Raw genomic sequence first — 14,134 nt, 5'->3', positions numbered from 1 at the left:
GGAAAAGCTATCAACGAAAGCTTGTTTTTTCTTTTTTATATATATATATATTACCATCAGGGGCATTAATAATTGGGATACCAGTGATTTTAGCAACAGAACAGATCATTTTTTGTTCTCCACTACGTTGTATTTGAATCATACGTAGATTTTGTTTTTAAATGATGCAGTATTGGAATATTCTGCTGTCCTTAACAATGAAATTATGATAAAAATCTTTTTACAATTCATGGTGTAATAATTGTTCTTAAATGGGTTCATTTGCCCTGCAAGCCAATGTTTGCAGCACCGTGTTCATAAAAGCGAGGGAAGTAACTTGTTAAGTCCTTTGTTTTGTTTTGGTCTTTTTCCTAAAGTCCTTTGGTGATTTGCTTACATTTGTGCTTTTCCTAAAGCAGCAATGCTGGCGATTAATGAGCTCAGTCAAACCGAGCTGGACATACGCTTCAGGTCATTTCACAGCTAGAAGCCGCGTTGACAAATTATAACAAAAAATAATGTAATTTAAGCGTGACTGTGCCATAAGAAGACAGACAAGAGCAACTAAAAGCAATATGAAGAGCATTAGTGTTTTATTGGCCAATTCCTCCAACGCTACATGCAGCAAGCTTTCATTCTTTTACAGTAACACACAGATTTGGCACGTTTGCCTTCAGAAGTTACTGCAGGATCAAAGATCTGTACAGAAATAGCTTTAAAATCAGAGTTTAGTGTTGTAAGCACCCTGATCCGCTGATTGAATCAAGTAGAACATTTGCTGCGCCTCAAAGAAAACAATGTATTTGTATTAATTGGATAAAAGAATAAATATGAGCAGGTCAGAATAAAAATCAAGCTCCAAATTTGTTATTGTTTATGTTGCTGCAGACATTTAATAAAAAAAAAAAGTTGAATTTGCTCCTGTTAAAATGCTTGATTTCTGCGATGTGAAAAAAGAATCATTTCAAGTGTCTTATCCTGCATGAATTAACTGGAAAACTGAGAAATGCGTTTGCAGATAGGAAGATAAAACAAACCAGAATCTGCAGGAACCCGGTTCTATAATCGTCGCAGGCATCAGTGGTGAGGACGTCTCTCACCCACAGCTGTTCAGATGACCTTATTGACTTTCCGTCAGATTTAGGCAAAGCCATTTAGAATTTTAGTTTGGCTCTCCCCAAGTCAATAGTTGTTTATTCGGATGTAAGCTTTTTACCCGGTGATGCCCACAAAAATAAAATCAACAGTTCAGCTTCATCTTTATTGAAGGCTGAACTTTTATGATCAAACTACTTGGAACAGGACATCATTTCATCCACATTAATAGGAAAGTCCTGCTCCATCAGGAAAACAGCAAGCCCAGAGCATGATGCTGCCACCGTAATCTGTCCGGGTGTGATGATCTTTCAGTGGCAAACGGTGCCGTTTACGGGCCCAACAAACCATGTGGAAGTTGGGTGCAAAACTTCTGGCAAGGATAAGTCTTTGGAATAAAAGAGCAACACAACTAAAACCTGTTGGAAATTCCTGCAGCTCATTCAGTGTTTCTGTTGCATTTTAATAAATTTAGGACAAATGTCCAATAACTTCAACGCCCATGTTTCCCCATATTTTCTCTGCTACTGCCTTCCACTGTGCTGGAAGCACTGGATTGGTGCTTTGAAACTTTCCCGTACCCTCGACCAGACCATACATGGGTACTAAAAAGTTACAATTTCTTTCCCATATGCACATTTACTTGACAAATTTTTGTTTTTTATGTAATATGTACTTTGCATTTGAACCAAACATGGGCAGATGCAAACACACATACCTTCACACTTTATGGTAAAGTTGGACTTTAAAGTACTTAAGTTTCCTGGTGTTTTTGTTTTTTTCCTCTTTCTGCTGAGCCTATTATCATTTGAGAGGCCAGCAACTAGTTTATTATATCACTTGCATTGAATTGGACTGTTTGACCATACTTGCTGCAGGTGATTGTTTAAAAGCTTTGTTAAAAAAAGTCAACATTTCTCACACTTTCATTTCTGATTTTGTGGAAATGCTATTTATCTCCATCTAAATCAATAATTTAAAAAGTATATATTTGTATTTCCCCCTTCCCGTTTCTTTTTTGGCTACTCCATCTGCCTTTACCCCTGGCTGATACCTTCACATCCTGGTACTTTGTAAACCACTGAAAAGCTTTGCTTCCTACTAAGGCATGCTAATGAGTAAAGGCCAGCAAAATCCAACCAGGACAACTGAACTCGACATCTGAATTACCAGATTTTCTAGAATTGGTGGCAGGGGTATATAAACTGGATCAAAGCAGCATCGCTTTGAGTTTACACACATATGCAACAAAGTTACATAGGTATAATATTTCAAATTTGAACTAAACATACGTAAAAAGTCAAATGTTTCCCACATTTTAAAAACCTGGGATATTAACAGAAGTGTCCACACCTTTAAAAGCCAATGAGAAAGTTAAAATTCTGTTAAAAGGCAGCCAGCCCGAGTAAAAAGACAAATGGGGCTCAGTGTGTTCTCTACAGGCTAAAGTAGGAGGACCTGATGGATGTTGCACATATGTTCGAGTATAAACCCTGCGGTCTGTCTGCTCGTCTGTGCTTGGGGGCGACGCTGCACGGTGACAAAGGGCTGGTTAACGACATCCATCAACCACGTCCAGAACATCACTAGCCCTGAGCTTCTTTTCATGCCTTTAGCAACAAACCATAAACCTCCAAAGTGAGACGATATTTATGGCCAGAGTGTAAATAAAGTCATAAATGAGTTAAGGGAAGAGTTTATATTCACAAAGTCAAGAATACAAAGCTGAACCATTAGGTGCCACAATATTGAATAAACAGGATTAACAAGGACAAAACAAATCCCTCTGGAGGACAGAATTACCCAGAAAGCTTTAAAAGCTAAACTAAATATTGATTTCATATATCTATTCAAAATAGATGGTAAAAAAAAAAAAAAAAAATGATTTTATATTTTGTTTCATTCTGAACAAGTTTGCCAAGCAATGGGAGCTTTGATGTCGGGACATGGATGCAATCAACTGGGTTCCCTTATATAGGACATTTTTGACCAATCTGTATAATCTGATTGAATTTGACTTTGGAAAGTGCCTTGAGATGACGTGTTTCATGAATCAGCGCTATATAAATAAAATTGAATTGAATCCCATGCTCCAGTTTAACTTCAGCTCTATTCCTGCATTACTTTAGGTACACGTTAATATATACGCACACAACCATAACTATTAGACCTTTGAGCTGAGAACCTACAACATTCAAACATGTAAATGTGTGAGCTTGGATGAACAAGAGAAAAACAACACTTGTTTTGTCTTTACAATTTTATTACACCATTCATATGAAACAGCACATGGGATACATGCAGGAGAACCTGTAAAGGGAAGGAGAACACAGGTTAGAACAAACAAGAACCCATTAGACAGATGATGAGATCTTTGGAGGTTCAGTCTCTCCTGCTGTACCTGATTATGCCTTCTCTGCTGCTGCCTCCTCATCTCCACCCTTGGTGTTACGTGTGTAAATCAGCTGGGCTCTGTGTTTGGACACCAGTTTGATCATGCCTTCAAGACAAAACCAGCAAATCACATTATTTTATACTCTTACCTTCCCTCTGTAGTCAACTCAAAGTATGAGAATGTCTGCGCTACACAGCAGCAACAGCTGACAGATCCAGATAAAAGCTCCGCGCGGGCCCTAGCTCTCCATTTGCAGCAGATCTAAGAGCTGCATCAGTCAGTCTGACCCTGAAGTTTTAAAGTGTCAGATTTAAATGACTCAAAGTTGCACATGGCAGGTGTGAACGGGTCAGCGTGACCATTTCTCTGTGGCAGTAAAAAGCTAAATATACATGTCATTAAGAGACAGATGCACATTAAATGATGCCAACTGGTTACACATGCAGCTCCAAAATACTAGAAACAACAAGCGTGACGCAACAACACTTCAATGTTTTAAAATGTCATTTTCTGTGTGAGAGCTGCTTGAATTAAGCCTTCTGTAGCATTTGAAAGAGGTCAAATTGTCTTCAAAGGAAAAAGGGAAATTTGAAACATTATTTAAAATTGTCTCATAATATTTTAGTTTGCAAAGGCTTTTATGGCCCTTCAGTGGACTCAATTTAACACCATGGCCATCACTGCGCCTCACATCAGGGACATAAATCTAAGGCCGTCACAATTCATCCAATGATTCGAGGATGTCGATTCATAAAAGTCATGGAGGCAGAATGATCTGCCTCGTAACTTTATTCAGCGCACTGTGAATTCAGACGGCTAGCGCCAATGATAGCCTAGCTCACTAATACATGGATGCCAGGTGTGGTTATGCGCTATGGAGACAGAAAGCAAGAAAAAGAAACCTAAAGTTTTAAAGGTGTAGGAACGCTTTAAATTTAGCAGAACAGAAAACTGCTGCAGGCCCCACATTTCCTCTCTCACCTCAGCTTGTTTTGATTGGTCAACATAACGTTTAGAGCAGGTTCCACTAAAAACCTGCAGACACATCAGAGCTGTTTGGTTCTGTTGACGTCTTTGCAGTTTTTAATTTATGCAACAAAATAGTCTGACTAAAATATGCCTTATCTATTAATTGCCCAGTATTTGTCTTTCTTCTGCTGTACAGCTTAACTTTAAATTTAGCCTTTTTTCATATTAATTAATCTTGTGCCATCTGGTGTCTAGGCCCACCTGTTTTTGTCACGGTCACATGCAAATGTTCCCACTGTGGGACAGTAAAGGTATTTAAATTCTATTAAACATAGGTAACAACAGTGTGCAGTGTCTATTATCCCTACATTTAAACTAGCTGTTTTGATGAATGGGTAATTATCTTATAGTCTATTGTGAACAAAAAAAAAAAACAACATTTAACTTAGCCCTGGAGTACACTAGAAGTGTTGTTTTATATAAATAGAATTATGCTTTGTAATCTAAAAAAGATCCAGAATGTAACTTTATGCTTTTCTTGTTTCACTACAGAGGCAGCTGTGCTGTATTGATGTTAAGTCAACCAGAAAAGGCTGAACTTTTAACATTTATAATTTTAGAGCTTTTTACCTGCAGATTTATCCTTGTTATTGAAAAAAAGAATTTATTTGCTAATCAGCATTTATTCATTTATTTCTATTACTCAAAATTAGTTATGCTTAATATGCTTAATTATACGAGAAATCCGCAGAACGTGTAACTTTTTTAATCATTTACTCGATTAACCGTCAGAATAATCAATTACTAAAATAATTGTTTATGACAGCCCCAGATAAATCCAGACTGAGCTTTCTGGATGTAGGTGAAGACAGGAGCTACGTTTACATGCAGAGATGTACTTGATCCGACTGAAACGTGATAATCTGAATACATTGTTTATATGGTGGTTTATATTATTAATTCATCAGATATGGACATACGTTTACACGCACCGGGCTTTATTTAGAATACGAGCACCACGACACACAGAGTCCTCAAATCTCCCTAAAACCACAGAAGTTCTACTTTTGTCTGTGACGTAGAAAAACCTGATGTTTCTTTGACTTTTCTTTTTACTTTATTGAATAATCATACACAAAGACGGAAACCAAACAATTATATACAAACAAACCCAGGAGTGAGTTTAATTGAGGCATTTTGCCCCAATCAGAACCACACGATCAGAACAAGTGTTTAGATCAGGGGAGTGCAAACTTTTCACTGCATGGGCCAAATTGGTCAGGCCCAAAAAAATCCATTTAACAACTAAAAGTATGAAACAATTATACTGTGATTTTTTTTAACCTGCTACACAAAATCTGAACATTAAATTAGTCAAATTTCCTGTAGGAGAGGTTTGTGTTAATCATTGTAGAACCAAAAGGTTTTGCACACAAACCATTTTAAGAGAAAGAAAATGAGCCATTAAACCACAAATACTTTGTGGTTTAGAAGATTTTTATCTCGTCTAATAATTTTGCCCTAATTAAAAATAAAAAGTCTTCGTTTGCATCAACCACCTGTGCTGGGTGGCCAAAATATTTTTACATTGGAGTTGCTAGGGGCCACACTTTTAATGCCTTTGGGTTAGATGGACTCTGTTCGGATTAACGATCGACAAACCTAATTCAGAATAATTTACACAACTAAAATTAATCTGATCGCAATATTCCAATTGCCGTGTTTACATGACAAATTTTATTCCAATTGGCCCTTAAATCCGATTACTTATGTCCGTGTAAAGCTAGCTAGTGACATTCAGAGTTGGGTTTCTGCAGGTTTTGGAAGGTTACACTTAAAACCGTTCTTATTGTAGTCCAAGGCCAACAAGAACTACATAAAGTTACCTTAATGACTCAATACAGCTTCTCTAACTTAACACAGATGTGACCATTGACTAAACTTTATATTTAAACTCCTGTATGTGACTTTGGCGCTTTAAGGCACCCAACTAGATGGGTTCCTGACGGTATCCAGCTCTGCGTAAGCTTTTAGCGCCAAATGGAAATCTGCTCCAAACCAAATCCCTTTAAATAAACTTTCCTATGCTGGATGAACTGTTAGGTTACAGGAATCGTTTGATTTTAAGTGCCTGAAAAGACAATATGAAAGCTTCATGAGAAGACGCTGTTGATGAACAGATTTACTCATTTAAGACACAATTAAAAAGTAATTTCAGGCATTTTTGATGCCTGAAATGGAAATGATTAAATCTAACACTTCAGAAAGTTATTGGTACCTGAATTATCTTTTATAAACTGACTCCTGTTAACAAGTGTAGAAAATGTACCCATCCCACTTATTATAAGACCAATTACCCAACAAACTGGTACTATGCAAATCCACGTCAGAAGCTGCTCTGGTCCAAACGGCGCCCTTTACCTTTGGAGAGCAGCTCCTGGAGGGCGTTCCTGGCCAGGGAGCCGCGGATCTTGAGCCTTTCCGACACAACAGCGGGGGTGATGAGCTTGTAGTTGGGGACTTCTTTATACAACTTGTCGTAGGTTGCCTTATCGAAGAGGACCAGGTTGTTGAGCTTGTCCCTCACTTTCCCCTTGGACCACTTCTGCTCAGGAGCAAAGAGACCGCGTCAGAGAGCACCACTCACAATTTGTCTGAGGCAGAAACGAAAGCCCACCACGGCCCACCTTCTTCTTGGCTTTGCCTCCGGACTTGTTGACTGGGTCCTTGTCCTTCTTGGACTTGCCAGCGTCCTTTTTCTTGTCCTGCTTAGGAGGCTGGAAACAAAGGGCGTCAAATTAAAACACTTCACACCGACTTCATGGCTCACCCTACAGCTACACGCATATTTAGCGCCCTGTAAGCCAATGCTTCAGAGTTCAAGGCAAACAACGTCTGATGTTCGTTTTGTCCTGTGATTAACACGAACCACCAGGAAAACAAACCTCTGGATCAACGAGTCCAGTGTATAAGATCACCAACGACTCTTTAAGACCGCTGGAGCTGAATCAGACAATCTTTCGGAAATAAATAACACTAATTGTGTTAAGGTGAAGTATAATAACAGAGCTGATCTTTAAAACCTGGTTAATATAGCAGGAACAGAGAAACCTCTACCATCACAAATAAAGAAAAAAAAAAAAGCATCTGATCATCAATGATGAGCGTTTTAAACGGATTTGCTCAAGACTGAGAAACAGAATACGACTATATAATATGAACTTTTGAAAAACACTAGTGAGTTCACTTCAGCGGGTTAGCTTATATTGTATTTTCTTTATTAAACAGAACATATTTTCCTTTACGCCTTTATAAAAATCTGATAAGTTGACTTTTGCTAACATTAATCTAAAAAAAAAAAAAGTTACTGATTCTAATCTATTATTTTTCTTCTCAATTTTACTGCTGAAATTGTAGGCCTTAATTCCGGCAAAAGACTCGGGTGTTCCAAGTTTAATTTGCAAAATGGTTTAAATAAGAAAAACGGAATGTTTAAGCAGGGGGCATGTGTCTATCAACGCTGCTGCTTACAGGCAGAGAAAACTATTTGAACAAACAGCGCTTTAATTTCAGGCGTCAGCAGGGAGACAGTTTGCACGGAGATGGAAAAACACGTCATAAATTAACTATAAAGTGAATAGATAGGATTTCTCAGCACAATCCAGAAGCACCGTAATAGGCACTCGACTCAAATCAGGACTCAGGAGCAAAGAAAAAGAGATCTTCTAATGCTCGACCTGTGGAAGTCTGGCTTTATGAGACACTGAGAACATTTGGATCAGAGCAGAAACGTGAAGGGACAGAATCTGGGGTTACGGCCTTGTCCTCCACTGCAAAAACAATAACCCACGCTGCCCTTTTCCATCCTTGCGAGTTTTAAACAGTGCTTTAATTACAACCCACAGTTTTCCTGACGAGTCTCCATATTTTCCATATTTACACAGGAGTCAGAGTTAACTTCTCTCGTCTTGCTCTCCGTCAGTCGGCGCAGCTGAAAGCATGGTAGCACTAGCAAACTAGCTAGCCCGCTGCTGAGTGTGTAAACTACAACCCTTATAAACGCTCCTCTCCCACTTCCACCGAGACAAAGAAGCCGCATTGACCCGGGGAGCCATTCCGGACAATCAGCGACACGAGCGCGCCCAGTAAAACCCCATACGCGTTTAATTTATCCCGTTTGAACGTCTTATCCGCGGCCTCACCATGTTTCCTCGTCAAGATGTCGGAGTGAAAGGAAGTCCACCCGTGCAACGGTCCCTTAGCCAACCCGTTTGTGCGGAAGTGCTGGAAGGAGCATTCTGGGAGCGCGAGTTTTCTCGTGTTCTGTAGTCTATTTGAAAAAATTATTGTGACATCAAAAACTGCAGTGGAGACAGAATAGTACTTTAAAGAGGCAAATATTTACCTCAAATCAGGCGCGGATAGATAATAATTGCAGTAAAACAAATAATAATAGCCCTCTTCTCGCCACATTTGCTGCGCGTTGACGTCACACGACGACAGCCCAATGAGGCGTAGGTATGCGTACGCCTCATAGACCCTCATAGACCGGTGACGTAGACGCGCAAACATGCGCGTCTACGTCACCGCCATATTGTATGTGGCACCATAGATATCCTAACCCTTTATTATGGATATCTATGTGTGGCACCCTGTTTTAAGTATTTAGATAGAAAGATATAGATGAAGCTTATAGATAGATAGATAGATAGATAGATAGATAGATAGATAGATAGATAGATAGATAGATAGATAGATAGATAGATAGATAGATAGATAGATAGATAGATAGATAGATAGATAGATAGATAGATAGATAGATAGATAGATAGATTAATTGATAGAAATTGGCAGCCAGATTGGCTTTTGATCGATGTTTTGAATGATGTGCATATATAGATTTGGAAGTATTCTAAATAAATAGGTGTGTGTTTATATATAAGTATAAGGGGTATAAGTATTAAGGGGGAACATTTCCAGAATAGTCACAGTTTGCAGAGCTATCCTAGTCTTGGAGTAATAGGGCCAGGATAGATTCTTATAATTATTTTTATTCTTTACGAGAATAAAGTCAGGAGAATGAAGCCAAGAGGGATACGAAAATAAACTCGTAATATTACAAATATAAAAATATTACGAATATAAAGTATATTCTGAGATTAAAGTCCCTCTGATACTGTTTAAGTGACTGAGTCTAACTGCAGATTTGCCACATCCAACATGGCGGACGCTCTGACGCATCCGCAGCATAGGCAGAGCCCGCCCAACGAGGCGTCTACGTATATAACGTCTATGGGAGGAAGTAGGAGCCTGCTAAGATGGTGATCTTCAGTGTTTATGTGGTGAACAAAGCTGGGGGGTTAATTTACCAGTATGACAACTACGTGCCGAGAACTGAGGTGGAGAAGACCTTCAGCCACCCTCTGGACCTGGTCCTGAAACATCACGACGACAAGGTGGTGGTGTCGTTCGGACAGCGGGACGGCATTAAAGGTAACGCTGGCGGAACCGAGCGGAGCCCCGATGATCGCCGCGGCTCTGTCTGGAACCGGGGCTGCTTTGTCTTTCAGTGGGACACGCTCTGCTGTCCATCAACGGGGTGGACGTGCTCGGGAAAAACACGGCCGACGGAAAGGACATCCTGGAGTATCTGAAGGACCCGGCGAATTACCCGGTGTCGATCCGCTTCGGACGGGCTCGCCTCAGCTCCAACGAGAAGCTGATGCTGGCGTCCATGTTTCACTCGTAAGTGGCTCTGGGGCAAACCGGGTGGCTGTCATGCGCAAAGATGTCACAGTTTAGCAGAGAGAAGTAGAGAAACAAGGTGTGTGAAGCTAACTGGAGGCAGGTGGTTCCCGCAGACTAAAAAATGCATCACACATCTCTTCGTTTCCTTCTACTTAATGACAGAGCAACCACCAATAGATGTATTAATGTGTCCTGCAACTTTGGATGCACCCCTGCACCAACATACGTGGATTACCTCCTCTCTGCTTCTCACCTCTAAACAAACTACAGAGACCTTCTATTCATTTGATTCAGAAATGATAGAGCTGGGAAACATGGATATGACAGATTCTAGGAAATGTTCAGTTCAGTTCAGTTTATTCGAACAACAAAACAATATAAGATGTGTAAATACAACACAACACAATGAATACATAAACCATAATAAATTGTTCGAAAAGGAATGGGACGAAGTATAAACTTTTAAGTTTCCTATCCCTAATGATTCAAGTGACCTAAGTTGCTCATTTAACTAGTTACATTCACTCTTCCATATTAATCTACCTGTTTTTTATCTTTCCTCGTCTACATATTTATCCAAAAGTAATTTTTTGTACCTTCTCTTAAACAAATTTACTAATGTACTAATGTAATGGATGCATTTCTTTCTGCAAAAACAGACCACAAGAGAATACAAATCTGTTCAGAGAATAGCAATGAGATAAACGCCTTAATTGGGTTCGTTTGGAGCTAACAAATTGCTTGTAGACAGGAGCTATGATTGGTTTCCTTCAGGCATTTAGGATGCAGCGGCCTGTACCTGAAGGAGCTGTCCGGTGCTGCAGCAGTGCCCGCCACCCGCTCCGGGTCACCTTTAACGCACCCGCCCTGCAGGGAGACACAGCCGCAAACCCAAAGCCAGGACGGACAAACCTGGTGGAGGCTGCGAAAGAGTTGAGGCAGAGATTCAGCTTCAGCCAGGACCATCCTAAACATGCAGCCAGAGCTACGGCGGGTTTAGATCACAGCCTATCACGTTTTAGAAGGACCCAGTCGAAGTGCTGACCCGAGTTTAACTTGTATTTCTGTTTTTGTCTCTTTGTTCATAAAATGTTAAAATTAACAAAACACCTTGTTTCTGGTATGAATTTATAGGGCCCTTATGACCAATAAAGCCTATTCTTTCAAATGAAGCATTGTTTTCCATCCTATGTGTGACCCTAGGCTCATGAAACGTGTCTGCATATGTTCTTTTACATTTGTTACCTTGGTTGATTACAATGAAAGCTGCCTCTGACATTAACACCTACCCGCCTGTTTTGGGGGATTTCTCCGCAGGTTATTTGCCATTGGCTCACAGTTGTCTCCTGAAGTCGGCAGCTCAGGCATCGAGATGCTGGAAACCGATGTGTTCAAACTCCACTGTTTTCAGACTCTCACAGGTTGGTACCTCATTAGACGCTAGTTTCCACTGTTTCTGTTCATGTTAATATCAATATGCACCGCTGTCCAGATGTCTCCCCCCCACGGGTCGCCAGATATTAGGAGAAAACTGCAAAGTTTTTTTTGTTTTGTGTTAAACATGCAAACAAATTTACTGAACCTTTTAAGACAAAAAAAGTTATTTTTAATGATTTTGGTGCTCTCTTTTGAAAACCCTTTAGTGATTCCTTGTATTACTGTTTACAAACTGTTTGTTTTATTGTATGTTGCTTCTTTTTGTGGGCATTTATTAAGGCGATGCAGTACTTCATTATGTTGAGAACAATCCATGATTAATAGTATAACTCTGTTTTTTTATTTTTTTATTTTAGACAATAAAACTGACAGTCAGACAAATCCCAGTTAATTATGCATTGTGCATCAAAATCTGATCCTGTTCCTTGGTTCATCACCTTATCACTTACTGTCAATATCCCCTAATGTAGAAAGTGACCTATTCCTTCTGAAAGACTATTTTTACTTTTTATTTTGTGTTCTGCCTTTGTCCTTCATCAGTTATGTTTCCTGCATGCATACATGTGAAATAAATAAGAGTAACTTAATGAAATTAATAGAATTAAATTAATAATGGTTAGGTACAATAATAATAAACTGAAAACCAGCAAACCTTCAAGGAAAAATATTACGACGCTGAAAAGACTCCAGCAACCTCCACAGGTGTAGGCACTTCTGGTAAAGATTTTTTTTAAAAATTGTTGCCATAACATGATCGCAAACTGAGAAATGTAGAAAAATCAATTTGAAAATTTTTTTCACCAGTGGGGGGAAAAAATCTTGTTTAAAAAAAAAATTGCTTTTAACTAAATTACCTGTGCCAAAATCGTAATTTTTGTAATTTATACCTAAAATTATTAGGCTGATCAGAATGTTTAGGAACTTTTAGTCTTCTTGTTACCCTGGATTATAAATAAAGCCTGAAACAGAGGCTCGTTTCTCTTTTAAACTCTTCAAAGTGGGAAATATTTGTGTTCAGGAAGGAAAAATGCAGGCAAACCTATCTATAACCAACAGTCAAATGAAGTGTTTTAGTAATAAAAAGGACAAACGAGGCAGGGCTAGGGCCTACGCATATCTTGCATATGAACACAGTCTTTTGTACACATTGTTACCAGGGCTGCTAATAGTCATGGGGGCGCTGTTTACTCAGGAACACTTTATAAAGCGACAAGAACATCTGTCTCTTTTTTAAGCACATAGAACTAGGTGTGAGGCGGCTGCTGCAGAACTTTGCACAGAGACCATCCATTCATGAGCAGCTTTTACAGTAAAAACACCATCCTGGCCCCATGCTTTGTTCCTTAAATGCTTTGCGGTGTGGCGAGACAGATGGTTCCGCCTTAAATTTGTTTTATTTTTTTTTTTTCCTTTTGCTCTTCCAGGGATAAAGTTCATAGTGCTGGCAGACCCTCGACAGTCTGGTATCGACACCCTGTTGAAAAAGATTTACGAGATCTACTCAGATTTTGCTCTGAAGAACCCCTTCTATTCCCTGGAAATGCCCATCAGGTACGTGGCCGCTAGCAGGGCAGCGTCGCCTTCAGCTCAGTACTCTCACGTTGCTGATTTATCGTGGCAAGATTGCCTGTTAGCATCAAAGTGTTTGTTGTTTGATTTCTTTTCCCTGTGCTTGGATCTAGGTGTGAGCTGTTCGATCAGAATCTGAAAAGTGCACTGGAGGTCGCAGAGAAAGCTGGAAACTTTGGAGCTGGGTCCTAAACCAGCGAGTGGAGTTAATAGTGCCTCCTCAAAGCATGTGGATACAACATGAATCTCCAACTGGAAGGAAATACATTTTGTGCTTTTGTTTTGTATCATTAATATGTGAAACTTTTTTCCCCCCCTCCCTCGTTTCTAATTAAGGCTGTATATACATATTTTGTAAATACTTGACAATAAATCCTAAACACTATGCAAGTGTCCGGCTGTTTCAGTCTGCACGTGTGTCTTAAAGGTGGATTTCTGTAGATCTAGCTTCTTGAATCATCCAGCCTCAGCTGCGAAAACACCAGCAATCATTTCACCGTTTCTGAATTAGGGCTGGGCGATATGGATTAAAAAATAAATCTTGGATTTTATCATACCAAATCTGATTAATCGATTTTTTTCCTCCTTTTTGTTTCATAAAAAGAAATTAAAGAAATTATTTTAAAACCTTGCTTTTTATGTCAAGTATTTCGTCAGGGAGTTGACCTGAATTCAAAGTGCAACTAAAAACAAGCTGTGACACATGCTTGTTAAACAAGATGGCAGCCGTGCCATTATAAACAATGAAATTATAAAACATTTGCTGCTAGTGGTATTAAACATTGAGCTAAGAACAGGTTTCACTGCACTTGTGAACATCGAACTAAGTTAAAAAAAAGTTATTAAGTAAATGAAGTACCTCGTATTATGGTAAAAAACGAAAGTTTCTACTTAACAATATTTTGACAATACATTTGCCTAAACATATATTCAGCATCACAT

General features: G+C 39.2%; 2 protein-coding genes across 2 annotated transcripts; one reads left to right on the top strand and one right to left on the bottom strand.

Annotated features, from left to right (window-relative positions):
• Positions 1-3,319: 3,319 nt before the first annotated feature.
• On the bottom strand, positions 3,320-8,780 carry rps25 (ribosomal protein S25). The gene is made up of 5 exons (XM_012850154.3): positions 8,641-8,780; positions 7,126-7,215; positions 6,860-7,043; positions 3,476-3,574; positions 3,320-3,384 (listed from the first exon to the last, which is right to left on the bottom strand). Exons 1-4 carry the CDS (start codon positions 8,641-8,643, stop codon positions 3,480-3,482), a joined length of 372 nt encoding a protein of 123 aa, XP_012705608.1. The 5' UTR covers positions 8,644-8,780; the 3' UTR covers positions 3,320-3,384; positions 3,476-3,479.
• Positions 8,781-9,711: 931 nt separating this feature from the next.
• On the top strand, positions 9,712-13,577 carry trappc4 (trafficking protein particle complex 4). Its single transcript, XM_012850153.3, has 5 exons — positions 9,712-9,931; positions 10,009-10,183; positions 11,504-11,607; positions 13,048-13,174; positions 13,306-13,577. Exons 1-5 carry the CDS (start codon positions 9,757-9,759, stop codon positions 13,382-13,384), a joined length of 660 nt encoding a protein of 219 aa, XP_012705607.1. The 5' UTR covers positions 9,712-9,756; the 3' UTR covers positions 13,385-13,577.
• Positions 13,578-14,134: the final 557 nt, after the last annotated feature.

The sequence above is a fragment of the Fundulus heteroclitus genome, chromosome 18 (genome assembly GCF_011125445.2).
Source record: "Fundulus heteroclitus isolate FHET01 chromosome 18, MU-UCD_Fhet_4.1, whole genome shotgun sequence".
NCBI lineage: Eukaryota > Metazoa > Chordata > Actinopteri > Cyprinodontiformes > Fundulidae > Fundulus > Fundulus heteroclitus.
Note: the sequence above shows the minus strand (reverse complement) of the source record. Positions and strands in the feature narration are given on the sequence as shown.

Excerpts from the sequence above, each read along its gene's own strand:
- rps25 (XM_012850154.3), bottom strand. Across the intron at positions 7,044-7,125 it reads GAGGCAAAGCCAAGAAGAAG|AAGTGGTCCAAGGGGAAAGT; the intron begins GTGGGCCGTGGT and ends GCTCCTGAGCAG. Across the intron at positions 3,575-6,859 it reads CCAGGAGCTGCTCTCCAAAG|GCATGATCAAACTGGTGTCC; the intron begins GTAAAGGGCGCC and ends TTTGTCTTGAAG.
- trappc4 (XM_012850153.3), top strand. The coding sequence starts at position 9,757 with ATGGTGATCTTCAGTGTTTATGTGGTGAACAAAGCTGGGGGGTTAATT. Across the intron at positions 9,932-10,008 it reads ACAGCGGGACGGCATTAAAG|TGGGACACGCTCTGCTGTCC; the intron begins GTAACGCTGGCG and ends TTTGTCTTTCAG. Across the intron at positions 10,184-11,503 it reads CTGGCGTCCATGTTTCACTC|GTTATTTGCCATTGGCTCAC; the intron begins GTAAGTGGCTCT and ends ATTTCTCCGCAG.